The 14,369-nt window shown below is 43.5% G+C and overlaps 1 protein-coding gene across 16 annotated transcripts in view; it reads right to left on the reverse strand.

Annotated features, from left to right (window-relative positions):
• The window catches only part of ABLIM1 (actin binding LIM protein 1), a 670,048-nt gene that overhangs the window by 89,391 nt on the left and 566,288 nt on the right, over positions 1–14,369 (reverse strand). For all 16 annotated transcript variants that reach the window (XM_078643885.1, XM_078643875.1, XM_078643872.1 and 13 more), the window contains exons 9-10: positions 14,214–14,291; positions 9,658–9,813 (exon numbers count right to left, since the gene is read on the reverse strand). In XM_078643885.1, coding sequence (XP_078500011.1) covers positions 9,658–9,813; positions 14,214–14,291 — 234 coding nt within the window. The remainder of the gene's footprint in view (positions 1–9,657; positions 9,814–14,213; positions 14,292–14,369) is intronic.

The following is a 14,369-nucleotide window of genomic DNA, read 5'->3' on the forward strand; positions in this document are numbered from 1 at the left end:
ACCCGCCGCCTACAAGCTATCCAGAATCAGGCTGCCCGTCTCATCTTTCACTTGCCCAAAACCCATCACATCACCCCCGTCCTCAAATCCCTTCACTGGTTGCCCATCTTGCAGAGATCCCTGTTCAAATTGGGGTGCCTTGTTTACCGGGCCCTTGACCACTCTGGACCGGCTTTCATCAATTCTCTGATCTCCCTTCACACCCCTGCCCGCACTCTTCGTTCATCATCTTCTGCCCTTCTCACTGTTCCCCGCTTCCGCAAAACTCGCACTGGTGGAACCCACTTTTCTGTTCTTGCTCCCCGGTTCTGGAACTCCCTCCCTCTTTCTATGCGTTCGATTCCTATTTTTTCTCATTTCCGTAAAGCGCTAAAAACTTTCCTCTTTGCCCAGGCCTACCCCCGCTAAACCTCCTGGCCCTGTCTGTCCGGTTCTTTAGAGCTCTCAGCGCCAGGAAGCCGTTTGGCCATCGCGCGCTTTACAAATATTTTCATTCATTCATTCATTCATTCATTCATTCAATCGCGCTTGAACATGTCCAGATTAAATAAACGGCACAGGTGCTGATGACATTTTTCTCTAATGTTTCCAGATCACATTGCTTGCCCTGGTGCACTTTTCTGTCAACCTTTGTATGACTTCACAGGTGCAAACATTACATTCGCCCCTATTAACCAGTGCAAAAACCAGTTAAATCAGATGTCAATGCAAAACTGCACGGTTATCAATCGCTAACTTTATAATAAATACATTTAGCATGCACTTGCATGATACGCAATCATTTTTGCTGCACACGTAAGCTTTTAAAATGATTAATTAATTCACGCTGTGTATTGTGTTGTGTAGAACAAGCCAGTGTCTTAGCAGCATTTTAGTAAATAAGGAGAATGCAATCCAGAAATGTTGGTGCACTGTTGCATCAGCACCGGAACAATCAATTGAATCCGGTCTCAGGTCTCCAGGAATCTATGAATCTTTAGATGCGATTAATGCATGCACGTGTGGGATTTTGTTTCAAATAAGACTGACTCTTTGAAATCTTTGAGGGGCACTGGTGCGCATGTATGTATGTATACATTGGTAGCATAGAGCGTAAAAGTAGCTTCAAGGCAGTGTAGCGCTGTAGAAGAAGGGGCACAAGGAAGGTATATTAGGTGCTGGAGAGAGGCGCAAGGGACAGGGTGGAGATAAGATTGGGAAGGCTATCTATAGGATCCCACAGTGCAAAGTTCATCCTTGCAGAGTAAAGTGGATATATTCCTGGACCATGTTCTGTTAACCATTCCCTCACTCGCCTAATACCCTTAGAAACACTTAAGTGTTCAGCCATACACTCAGAAAATGTCTTTATTGTCGAAGTTGCCCATATTCATGTGATCTTATGATTACGATGACTTTTGGACTGTAAGCGCTTCAACGTAAATCTGTATTATACTGGGACCATGAATTTATTGAGATGCCAGTTGAAGGTGTGTAGTTACCTGATGCTATGAAATCTTCTCGATTACTTACCAATGTGATCTCTGGTACCACTCGCACAAATGTTATTATGGTTCCCCTCGCTGATTGACTCTAACCAACGACTCCTATGGATTAAAGCACTCTAACAGCCTGTGTCCAGGGTTTTGACACACTATATTTACAACTAATGTCAAAACACATAAATAAAGGATGCCAAACCCGGCAATCCAAGAAATATAGACCCAGATTCCAACTTTGTCAAAATCAGGGTGCTATGTATTGCGCCTTATAAATGACAATTCTGTAAGTTTCACTGTGTATTGGAAGGGATAAATACAACCTAGCACAAGTTTCTGGGCAACAACATGCAGCTTTTATTGCTTGTCACATTAAAATCCGCTCGGTACTGTATAATTTTCCCCTATTGAATTCCGGCAGGATTGACCTGCTGAAAGCTAACCAAGGGTGAGTTATTTAACACAGCCAGTGATTATTGGAGTTCGAGCAGGCGTCGGAAACCACTGACGCACTCTTAATCAGGGCCATGGGCTATTTGTATCCAAACACGGAGCATGAAAAGTTCCATATAATGCGCATGAATCGAGCAAACTCTGGGAAATGGCGCCTCAGCCTATAAGCACCAAATCACCAATGGCAATCTTAAAATAGCCCGCACGCGGAGTCATTGCTAAGATTCTTCCTCTTTTCTTATCCAAAGAGATAGTTACATATTATCATGTCTGCTAACTAAAATAGGGCGGATTAAAAGGCGCCAAGCTTATGCAAATAGCAGGGTTTCAAGAGAGATTTCACTGTGGTAGGTGTTGCAAAACGGCACATTTGCAAAATGCTGACAGGTCCTGTACGCGCACCGCAGTGGAGTAGTTCTAGCCTATGTGGTTGGGGATGGTGTGATGGATAATCAGCATAATAGTGGGGCCCCCCTACAAAATATGATGAAAGGCCCCAGCAACTCCAATATCTCACAGATATCCATGGGCTTTAGATTGAATGGTGGCCTCCTGAAAAGTGGGGACTCCATATGCCCCCTTGTGCAACGACGCTGCAGGGGCCTGCTTTTGATCCCTGTATATTGTGCAGAATCTCTTCCACTGCAATTGGCAGTAAGGATTTACAAGCAGGATTTGGCTGAGTATGTGATTAGCAGGCCTTGACAGGAATGCACAGCTACTTTCAGCCTCAATTCTTTTGAGGGCAGCACTGTGCCTCCTGAAGTATGGCTGCAACTGCCGAACTGGCCTGCTGGGAAATTTCCTCAGGTCCCTTTATGCCAGTCTGCCTCTGATTTGACCAGGCTCCAGTCAGTTACTCAGGGAGCTTCCTTCACAAGGCTATTTGCACACCTAAGTTTAATTTAGGTCCCTTATTGAATGCCTTTGTCGGGGGCAAAATCCCAATCCTCAATCATAGAATCAGTAATGGCAGAAATGTACCCGAACTAATGGGACCTGCAATTACGGAAACTGTCATCAAGGTGGATTTTAGGTTTAGGTGTGGGTTTGTGGGTGTTTCAAAGCGATCCTAACTTCAGAACAGGTGGACACTTACAAACTCACAGGTAGTGTTCCACCATGTGAATAATCACAGATTTACACCTGTTAAGGACATAGGTTTGTGTTCTTCCAGGGAGGAAGCAGAGAGGGAGCATCCATTCATTTATTTAATGGGGTGTAAAGAAAAGTGTTTCTGTCTGGGGAAAACATATTTTCACTGCAGAGCACCAAAAAAGACAAATGTGCAATAGCCTGCTTTTGTCAGATTCCGTAATCCAGATTTCTACTTGGTTAAAATTCTGCATGCATAAATTTTATACTTTTAGTTCTGTTGGAAAAAATTGACACTTGTGGTTTTCCAGGACTACTCCTGGAATTATTGGATAATTTGTAACGTATAAGTGATCTGCAAGAGCAAATATGTGACTCTTAATGCTTATCTTTTGCAAATTGGGCTGACAGTTGCTACTTGCTAACCACACTAATTTAGGGGGGGAGGCTATTGCTTTTTCAGCCAAACTACAGCCTTTAGATGTATTGTAGTCACGTCGCTGCTTTTGGGGAAGCTGCTTAGAGGTGAAATCTAGCTCCCTGAGAAACCCCGTGAAAGCTGCTTAGTTATTTGAAATACAGACCTTACAAATAGGTAAGTTGCTGACTGACAACACTGCTCTGCGTTTGCTGGTGAAGATATGTTTTAGTAAGTTAAGGCTGGCCACATTGCGCAAAAGGGTCCTATTTATATGATGTCATTTATTTCTCATAAAGTCATCTTGGCCCCCTGATTTGGACTCAAGTGATGTGATTTCCTGAGATGTTACCAATGGTTCCAAAAGCAATGTAAGGTCAGTATTATGATATGTGGTGGTTTTCAAACTTTGGAAATCGTACCTCTTTTGGGTGACTTGCAAAGAATGTTGCAAAAAGAACAATTGATGGACGAAATGCAGAACAATGTCATACATTCACCCCAGTACACAGATCTGGCCTTAAATCCATCGTTATTTGCTCACCATGCCATTCCAGTTTGGACCCAGCCATATGCAAATCAGTCTTGACCATGCGCCCAATGGGAACAGTCCAGCCCGAACTGCCAGGCCAGGTCCTCCCTGGACTGGAAACAAGCATCCTAGGACCGGTTTCGGGCTTTTACCCTCATCAACCAGGATACCTTGACTCCAGTGGCATGAAGAGCACAGGAGCCACGTCTGGGCATACCCGTCCCACTCGGGGTGAAAAATGCAAAAAGAACAATCGATTGACAGAATGCAGAACATTGTCTTACATTCACCCCAGTACAGAGATCTGGGCCTAAATCCATCATTTTTTTGCTCACCATCCCATTCCAGTTTGGACCCAGCCATATGCAAATCAGTCGTGAACCTGCGCCCAATGGGAACATTCCAGCCCGAACGGCCAGACCAGGTCCTCCCTGGACTGGAAACAAGCATCCTAGGACCGGTTTCGGGCTTTCAGCCCTCATCAGCCAGGATAGCTTGACTCCAGTGGTATGGAGAGCACGGGACCCACGCCTGGGCATACCCGTCCCACTCGGGGTGACAAATGCAAAAAGAACAATTGATGGACAGAATGCAGAACAATATCATACATTCACCCTAGTACCTTCACTCCAGTACAGAGATCTGGGCCGGTGGGTCCGGGCTCACTATGCCACTGGCATCAAGCTACCCTGGCTGAAGAGAGGTGAAAACCCCGAAACCGGTCCTAGGATGCTTGTTTCCGGTCCAGGGAGGACCTACCTTGCCAGTTCGGGCTGGACTGTTCCCATGAGGCACTGGGTCAAGACCGATTTGCATATGGCAGGTCTAAACTGGGGGTGGCATGGTGAGCAAAAGAATGATAGATTTTAATCAGATCTCTTGACTGGAGGTGAATGTTTTGGTTTGTTCTGCATGCAGTCCATCAATTGTGTGTCTTTTGCTTTCTCACCCTAAGTGCGCCAGGTATGCCCAGACGAGGGTACTGGGTTCACTGTGCCACTGAACCAAGCTATCCTGGCTAAAGAGGGGTGAAACCCCAAAACCGGTCCTAGGATGCTTATTTCCGGTCCAGGGAGGACCTGGCTTGGCAGTTCGTGCTGGACTGTTCCCATGAGGCACAGGGTCAAGACTGATTTGCATTTGGCCAGGTCTAAACTGGGGTGGCATGGTGAGCAAAAGAATGATGGATTTAACCCAGATCACTTGACTGGGTGTGAATGTTTTGATTATTTGTTCTGGATTCCGTCCATCAATTGTGTGTCTTTTGCTTTCTTGCCCTACGTGCACCAGGTATGCCCAGACATGAGTCCTGGGCTCACTGTGGCACTGGAATCAAGCTATCCTGGCTGAAGAGGGGTGAAACCCCGAAACCGGTCCTAGGATGCTTGTTTCCGGTCCAGGGAGGACCTGGCTTGGCAGTGTGGGCTGGACTGTTCCCATGAGGCATAGTGTCAAGACTGATTTGCATATGGCCAGGTCTAAACTGGGGTGGCATGGTGAGCAAAAGAATGATATATTTAACCCAGATCTCTTGACTGGGGGTGATTGTTTTGATTTGTTAGGCATTCCGTCCATCAATTGTGTGTCACTTGCTTTCTCGCTTTAAGTGCGCCAGGTATGCCCAGACGTGGATCCTGGGCTCACTGTGCCACTGAATCAAGCTATCCTGGCTGAAGAGGGGTGAAACCCCGAAACGGGTCCTAGGATGCTTGTTTACGGTCCAGGGAGGACCTGGCTTGGCAGTTCGGGCTGGACTGTTCCCATGAGGCACAGGGTCAAGACTGATTTGCATATGGCCATGTCCAAACTGGGGTGGCATGGTGAGCAAAAGAATGATGGATTTAACCCAGATCTCTTGACTGGGAGTGAATGTTTTGATTTGTTCTGAATTCCGTCCATCAATTGTGTTTTTTGCTTTCTTGCCCTAAGTGCACCTGGTATGCCCAGACGTGGGTCCTGGGCTCACTGTGCCACTGGAATCAAGCTATCCTGGCTGAAAAGAGGTGAATCCCCGAAACCGGTCTTAGGATTCTTTTTTCCAGTCCAGGGAGGGCCTGGCTTGGCAGTTCGGGCTGGACTGTTCCCATGAGGCACAGGGTCAAGACTGATTTGCATTTGTTCAGGTCTAGACTGGGGTTTCATGGTGAGCAAATGAATTATGGATTTAACCCAGATCTCTTAACTGGGGGTGAATGTTTTGATTTTTTCTGCATTCCGTTCATCAATTGTGTGTCTTTTGCAAAGAATGTTGGCAAGTATGATGTCTTATTGAGTTTCTATGGGGGAGCTGAGCATTCATCCTCTGTTGCCTGCACTAGCTTCCTTTCAAATTTGGATAGGACACAATGATCTAGATTAAACTCCTTGATTTAAAGAGCGAAGTGCCCAAACATTCTATTTCGTGGCAAGTTCAAGACTTCTTTTTTTAGGAAGCAATCCTTCTCTTTTAATACTTTGTATCATAAGAATGTATTCTCCTTGCTCTGCCTTGTGTCCTTGTCAACTTTTCAGGTGGCATCTCTGTGGTTCTGTGTAGTGACCACCTTGGACTCAAAACTTCACAGTATCCAGTCACGCGTTACCTTCACTTCAGCAAATGACTTTTGGGAGGAAAGGAACTGGCAGGGCTTCTCGATATGTGCACGGAAGCGTGAACTGTGCTATGGGAGATGAGAAATCGACTGGAGTGCCACCTCTCACCCTATCGCAGAAGGCTTACTGGAGATGGCAACCGTCACTGCCAACTTAGGCTAAACTGTATCCTCCAAGTTGAGAGAGACTGGCAGCTTAATTAGAGCTGGAGCCTCGAATGTGGCCCTAGAGAGAGAAGAGGACCGCACTGGACCAGAGGCTGCAAGCGAAGCATGGCTAGTAGCTGGGTCTACTTCAAAGTGGAAATAAGTGGGGGCTCTCGACAGTGTTCATGCAAGATAGAGGAGATAGGCTTTCGACCTCTGACCAGAGTTACAAAGGATGACTCCACTGGTTCGAATATAAAGGAGCTGCTCTTTGGGGCAACAAATGAATGGCATTATTTATAGTGCAAAGTTCACTCATACAGTCGATTGCACTACTGAATACTGACAGACAATATCGTGGCTTATTAATATCGAGGAATGAAATATCGAAAGGCATTTGCATACAACAAAGCCCCGATTTACTATTCCTAACCCCACCTCGGTGTACCTTGAAGATATATGTACTGCGTAGGGCCATATATGTTTGAGGTAGGTACGGAAAATCCAGATTTAGTTACCTGTTTTATTTACAATATTCTGTCCCATTGATATTGTTGATTCGATATTCAGGAAACACACCCACACATCTCACTGGTAGGAGAACTAGAGGTGAGCAAACTGCATGAATGCCAAATGATGGAGAAGATAAGACTGATGGAGCGCCACAGTTTTATTGTTTGGGCATTTCTATAGCGAATATCTGGTTCCAAGCACAGTGGAGCTTTACAGTAATATGATACAGTCATGATAAACAAGGGCATGGGCTTAAGTAAAAAAAAAATTGAACAACATTATAGTGATTAAGTAAAAGCAGCAATGTTATATTGGAAAAACGTGAGGTGAGAATATAATGTTTACATTTTTCAAGAATTTCTTTTCTTTTGCCTCTTGGGTCAGCTGCGATGACCTGCAATGGGGAGTTTACCACAGGGCAAAGCGCATGATGGAGATGTACGGCTTTATAGATGATGGTACAGACTTTACATGAAATCATGCCTGTAGGTGAAGCTGTTATAAGAAGTGCGAATGAAAGTGACCTGGCTGCATTACTCAATTGATGACTTGATTAATTTCGCAATGTTCCCCACTAAAGTGTTTGCAGGCTATCATCTTTTAAAATGTTTAAAAAAAAAATTGAAACTTTTAGAATCTTTACTCGTGGTGTAATGTATTTGGAAAACAGATATATAGTGCTGTATTATCGTATGTTGTTGATCTCAGTTGAGGTCTAAACCAAAAAACATGTATTGGGCTGCATTTCCATGACATTTCCATGGCTTTCACATGCGCATGTGTGGCCATTCGAAGGTCACAGAGAAGGACATTCACGTAGGCAGTATATAAGGCTAGGGCTGGTCTAATGTTCTGATGTCCAAGGAAGGAAGGAGGGGGTCAAGAGTTTCATTTTGGTCAATCATGATTTAATTGACAGTTTTTCTTTACTCATACATTTTGGAAAGTTGTGGAGAAGTACATTGTACAATCCATGAAAAGAGTAATATAAAAAAAAAATTTATTCAAAAGAACAAAACGAATATAGAACAAAGAAAACAAAGCCATAAAGATACAATAAAAATTAAGCATCACTTAAAAATTGGGCAACTGCTATAGTAAATGGTTAATAAAAAGAAGTTTTTTTAAAGCTACCCTATCACTAAAAAGCACCTGGGTTATATGTAGAGCACACTATACATTGATGTGGCTGCGTAATGATGTAATAATGATGTTAATATAACACTCTCAGTGGTACTCAATTTATCGGCATCTGACCCCCTGGTGTTCCCTGCCTGTGGCTAGCACACTGCAAGCTCTTCTGCAAAGGCTGTAACCCACAGAGCTATCTCATTAGGTGGTCGGAGTAGCTACTAGTTCCCAGATTATTTAAAGATGCTCGCATTCAATCTGCACATTGCCATCTTTCGTTCTGTTTACTAATCTTCTATCACCCACTTGAACTCATTAGGGCTTTTAATTATTTTCTAAGGCCAAAGAAAGGTTTAATCAATATTTCAAATGCAGCAAAATTACACTAGGGTGCCACCATCTTGACAGAGTGGATATTCCTTCATGGCAGCTTCTGAAAGAAGAGAATTCAGATCGGCGCTTGACTCAACACCCTCATGTCCTATCTGCTCCTAGTTTCCAAGGCGACATGTGACTCCCTACAAACTCTCTAGTAAATAAATATAATCGATAAACGGTGTGTCCTGGACTTTCAGTGTCCAGATGCGGCAAAGGTCCCTGTCTCACAAGCAACAACGATGTAGCGACATCCAACATTCATTCAACTCATTCAATGGGGTAACGTAAAATGATGGTGCCCCCTGCTAATTGTAAAGAGTGGCCCCCTAAGTCTCCCATATCCGGCAGATATTCAATGACTTTGGGCTGAATGGGGACCCCTTGAAAGTTTGGGGTGGGGGGGTGTCCCTGAGGAGTCAGGGGCCTACCTGCGCTGCAAGGCCTATGTTACACCCCTGTCCTTCTCTACAAATGCAGAGCAGTCACCCCATTAGATCTTTCTGTCAGCCAGCAGGATACATCAATGCCTTAATGCGTTTGGTCACTGCTGGGCTAATTCAGCCTTCTTCATTCGTCCTAAGTTAATAACTACGAGTATCATTGAGTTGGGTGCTGATATCGGACATGTATATTGCTTGAATACCCTGAATGGGGGTTAGGTGCTATCAAATAATATTTTTTGATAATATTTTTTCCGGTTATTTTTTTATTAATATTCGGGCTACTTACCAGTTAGCCCTTATGCTAACCCGAATATTACTCCTTTCACCTGTATGCAATCGTAATCAGGGTTTTCATGACAGCTGTACAGTAATGGAACACCTCAACAATTAACTATGGTTATCAGCTCTGAAATGGTAGTGTAAGTGGCTTTCGGCCGGGAGAAGGACTTGCAAGACATGGTGGCTCCTATACACTTACCTCGCCCACGCTCTGCCTCTCTTGTCGCTCCTCCAAGGTGGTGGTGTAGAAGGGCTCATAGGTGATCAAGTCAGGCCGCTCAATATCGTAGATGGCCTTGACTTTGGGGATGGCAGCCAAGTCCTTGTAATCAAGGATCTCATTGTCAACCTTTGCCTGAACAAGAAAAAAGGAAGATGGAGTGTAATTATAATCACTTATTTTTTAATATCTAACCTCCTTTATGGAAACTATGAGCTACTTTGCATTCCTCCACTGTCATTTAATAAGACTGGAGCACACAACATATGATCAGGAATCATTTCAAACTTTGAAGCAATCCCTTCTGGGAGCTGAAATCCCCCTGCTGCTAGGGAACATAAGTATCATAGTTATTTGCTGCAGTAGCCAGCAACTCCCAGCTCCAAGGTGGTTAGTGTTGAATTGTCTCACGTGACCCTGAGGAACATTGTGTTCTCCCACTGGGCGAGAGGCTTTTATAATAAACAGAAATCTTAGGTTAAACTAATGTTCAAAAATCTAATCTCGCTCTTATCCACATATTTTTGACTAGTTATATCAACTACAAATGGTTTCTATTAGATACAATTAAAACATATGGATTTCATGGCATGTATTGAATCAATATTGAGAAAATATTTTGATTTGTATTGCCCATTGGAACTAGTTATTGATTTATGTTCGGTTTAGATAACATTTCTGTTTAATTCATACAGTTTCATTATTATTTCCACTGCAAGTCTGATATATTTTGAAGGTGACCTTGAGGACTCTTCTGGGGGAATCTTTATCCCTGAGAGAGTGTGTGTGGCTAGGTAGCCTCCCGTTAAGTCACCTTTCTCAGTCCCCAGTGTCATGAAACTGTGTAAGACCCTTCATATTGAAGTCTTTTCTAAGGGTCATGAAACTGTGTAAGACCCTTCATATTGAAGTATTTTCTATTCAGTTCAAAATAAATGCCATTCCGTCCAGATGGCAGGGCTTAGCTTCAGTGGGCATTAGACCACATGAAAGCATGGGCTAGCAGATACATATGTGAGAAATTACTGGATGAGGTCTTAGAACCATTTGCAACTTGTAACTGAGGTTCAGGGACATGTCCAGTGGGGGATGGGACAGGAAAGATGTTTTCACAGGAGAGGTGACATCAGTTGTCTAGAGGATCTTGCTGGTTCTTTGCCAGTTTTGGGATGTGGCCAGGAACAATGTCCAGTGCATTATTCTCATATGAATAGACAATCTATCAGACGTAGGATACACAAAGCATCTCAGGAGAGTGGGATCCCCAGGGCCACTACACATGGCTACAGACTTCTGCCATTACTACATGGATCACACAGTTTCTATTCTAGTTTAGTATTTCCTTGGACCAAATAGCCTTTCAGCTCCTCACAAATGAGTGCAGTGTCTGTGTTATGGACCTATTTAAATTTTGCCTCAGTGCAGAAAGACTAAAGTTTTTCTATGACCAGTACTTTCATATAAAGTATTACATCATGGGTGAAATATGCTTTTCCTTTTTAGTGTGATGGCCGGGCTCAGTAAACAGGAAGTTTCCAATGTGTTGATCTCTAAGATCTAGATAGTGGAAGTGTGAGTTCCAGTGCGGCTGGTCATTTACTGGTTTCATTCTCTCTGAAGTCCATTTCTTCACAGAGATTGTCATGCCGAGCCTCAGCCTCTAGTAGCCAATATTGCACTACAGCTGGTAGCATGTAAGAATTTGGACCAATATGACCCATCCTGTGTGAAAAGCATTTAACACACTTGTCTGTATTTAAGCAACTATAAACTGCTTCAGCCATGTCTTCTTGCACATTGCCCACATCATGCGCCCATCTCTGAGGTTGAAGCATCTTGCATTTTGGCTCTCAAGGTGTGAAATAAGTGAATAGCTTGCTCAGCCGAAAACTGTTTACATTTTTGTTCCTAACAAAGGTTGTTCTCCCATTCTCATGTTCTCAGCCAGACACCGGGTCGTACTCCTATTGTGAAATCTCAATATGGGGCCAATACCATAGTCTTGTGTGTAGTAAACTATACATTTGAGTCCTGCTTGTATTTGGTGGGCCCCAAAATCCAGAAAGCACTACAGATTATCCTAGAGGGCTTGATCTAATAGGTGATTGGAATGGGGCTTGGATTCTCCTTTAGTAGATCTATTGTAAATCTTCAATTTTCTTTCTCAAGTAGCAGACTCAGGAACAGTCTACATTTACTTAGATCAGCAATTTCAAAGTGACACTGTATGGTCAATCGGTCTATGCTTAATGAATACACTAGGACTTACTGTCTATGGATTATACTAGGGATCACACCAGAGTTTAGATTGATGCATCCCTCTGAAGTCAGATGTGTGATGTTTTTAAGGGGTATGATCTGTTTAAGGCTTGTATTTAAAATGAAAACTCTTCCCTGGAGCACTCATCCAGCAAATCATGGTGAGAAGTTGGCCTGGTATATGATGTTCACTATTCTAGTGAGCACCTTGCACCTTGCACCAGTCCAAACAACCCTTATGGTGATGGTTGTAAAGTCAACCTTATAGACCAGCTATTCTAGGGGTAGCATGGACAAAAGCAGTCTTAGGCTAAACTCAAGATGGCATGTGAAGCCAGCTGTTTTACCATATGCAATCCTTTTAATACCAAATGAAAGGACACCACACAGGTTATATATTCAAAATATATATGTATTTATTTCTAAATCAATCCTCACATAAAACCAAGCACTCTGCCTTCAGGATTGTTAAGGCCTGCCATATGAGTAACGTATAGGTGTATATGTGTCTAGATATAAGGTTAGACATAGGAATACTATATCTAAGCAGGGGGGGATTACACGACCTTGCCCCAGCTGAGTGATCAGCCAGTTGTGTCAGTTTGGATGGCCAGCCAGGGGTGGCAAAAGATATGCTGCAGCCCCTGGTAGGCCTTGGGTGCACCTATGCCCTGGGTACCTATAGTACACTATACAGGGGCTCATAAGGTGACTCAATATCCAATTAGTTATGTACCTAGGGTACATGGAGTCCATTTTACAGAGAGAGCAGATAGCCTAGGGCCCTGATTAGCAGGATCCAGGCCAACTAAGTCGAAAAACAGCTAAACACAAGGCAAAAAATCTGGGGTAACCATAGTCAGGTATCCACCTTCCTACAATCATTACGTGTAAAAGGGTATGAGATGTTAGGGCTCTGAATGCAGAAGCTATGTCTTTCCCCCAGAATTGGCATATTGCACATCTTTGAACAAAGGAATTATAAAATACTGTGGTTTTGTATATCTCACATTTCGTGAGTTTTGATTTTTTGAGAAAACACTAAAGCACAAACAGGGAACAAGAGTAATCCTCCAGGAGCTAGGAGTTGATTTCATTTAGGAAAACTCATGTTCCAGTATCTTACCCCACTCTAGCTATATTGATGAAATTGGTTATGCAGAAAAGAACGCTGTAGTATTTTGGCCTAAGTAACATATTGAGACTCTATTGCAACTATGACCTTCAAATTAGGGGTTGGGGGTTCACTAAGAAATAACGAAGGTGATAGAATGATCAGGGAAGCCTGTATTTAGAACCTTTTCACCAGAACTAGTGGTATTGATGCAAAGAACCCAGGTTTGATGTGAGTGGTTGTTGCCTGTTTGTTGAGACGGATCTCACTATATAGATTTTATATGCCAACATGTTTGCATTATGTATGTTGGTACATTAGTTTTGTGGTTGTTTGGGTTCTGCTGCTGTCAACAGTTATGGAGACCCGTATACCCTGTGTAGTACTGATTCTGGTGACTTGGTATCTTTAATAAAAAATGGTCAACATAGAAAAAAGGATCAATAAAGAACAGTAAGTTAAAAAAATAGATGAAAGAGAAGGCCAAAGAGAGAGAAAGGAAAAGAAGGAAGACAAAAGAGGAAGGAGGAGGAGAAGTAGAAGGACTAAAGAGAAGGAGAATGAGAGGGAGAGAAGGAGACGGAAGAAGAAGGAGGATGAGAAAGGGAGAAGGGGTGGAGGGGTGGAGGGGTGGAGGACGAAGGAGAAAGGAGGATGGGAAAGAAAGGAGGTAGGGCGAGGTGAAGTAGGAGGAGGAAGCAATAAGGAGCACAATGAATGAAGGTGCAAAGAAGAAGGAGGAGGAGGAGAAGGAAGTAAGTAGGAAGAGAATGAAGAAGAGGGAGGGAGGGAAGCAGGTGGAGAAGAAAGGAAGGAAGTGAGAAAAGGAAGAGGAGGAAAAGGAAGGAAGAAGGAGAAGGAAGGAAAAGTAGAAGGAAGAAGGAGGAGTAGAAGAAAGGAGAGAAGGCTGAGGATGGGAATAAAGGGAGGAGGACAAAGAAGGGAAGAAGTGAAGAGGAGGAGGAATGGGGAGGGAGGACATAGAAGGAAATGGGATAGATAGGAGAGGAGTGATAGATGAGGAAGGTGAAGCAAAGTAAGAAAGGAAGATGGAGGAGGAGAAGTCAAAACAAAACTTTTATAAAAATGCCCTGCTTTCAGAAGAAGCCGGTCCACTCTGTCCCTGCCTGTGACCTGCATTTCAACACTCAATGGTACTCACATAAATGGTGTGTCCAGGTGATCCAGGGATACTGGAGCCAGGCCTTGAATAAATACTGTCACATGATGTCCGCGTCGGCTGTTAGATAACAAGATTTAGTTAGAATAGGACCTATGCTCACTCTGTCCCCCAAACAAACATAGTCCTCTCTAACAT

The sequence above is a fragment of the Lissotriton helveticus genome, chromosome 5_1 (assembly GCF_964261635.1).
Source record: "Lissotriton helveticus chromosome 5_1, aLisHel1.1, whole genome shotgun sequence".
Lineage (NCBI taxonomy): Eukaryota > Metazoa > Chordata > Amphibia > Caudata > Salamandridae > Lissotriton > Lissotriton helveticus.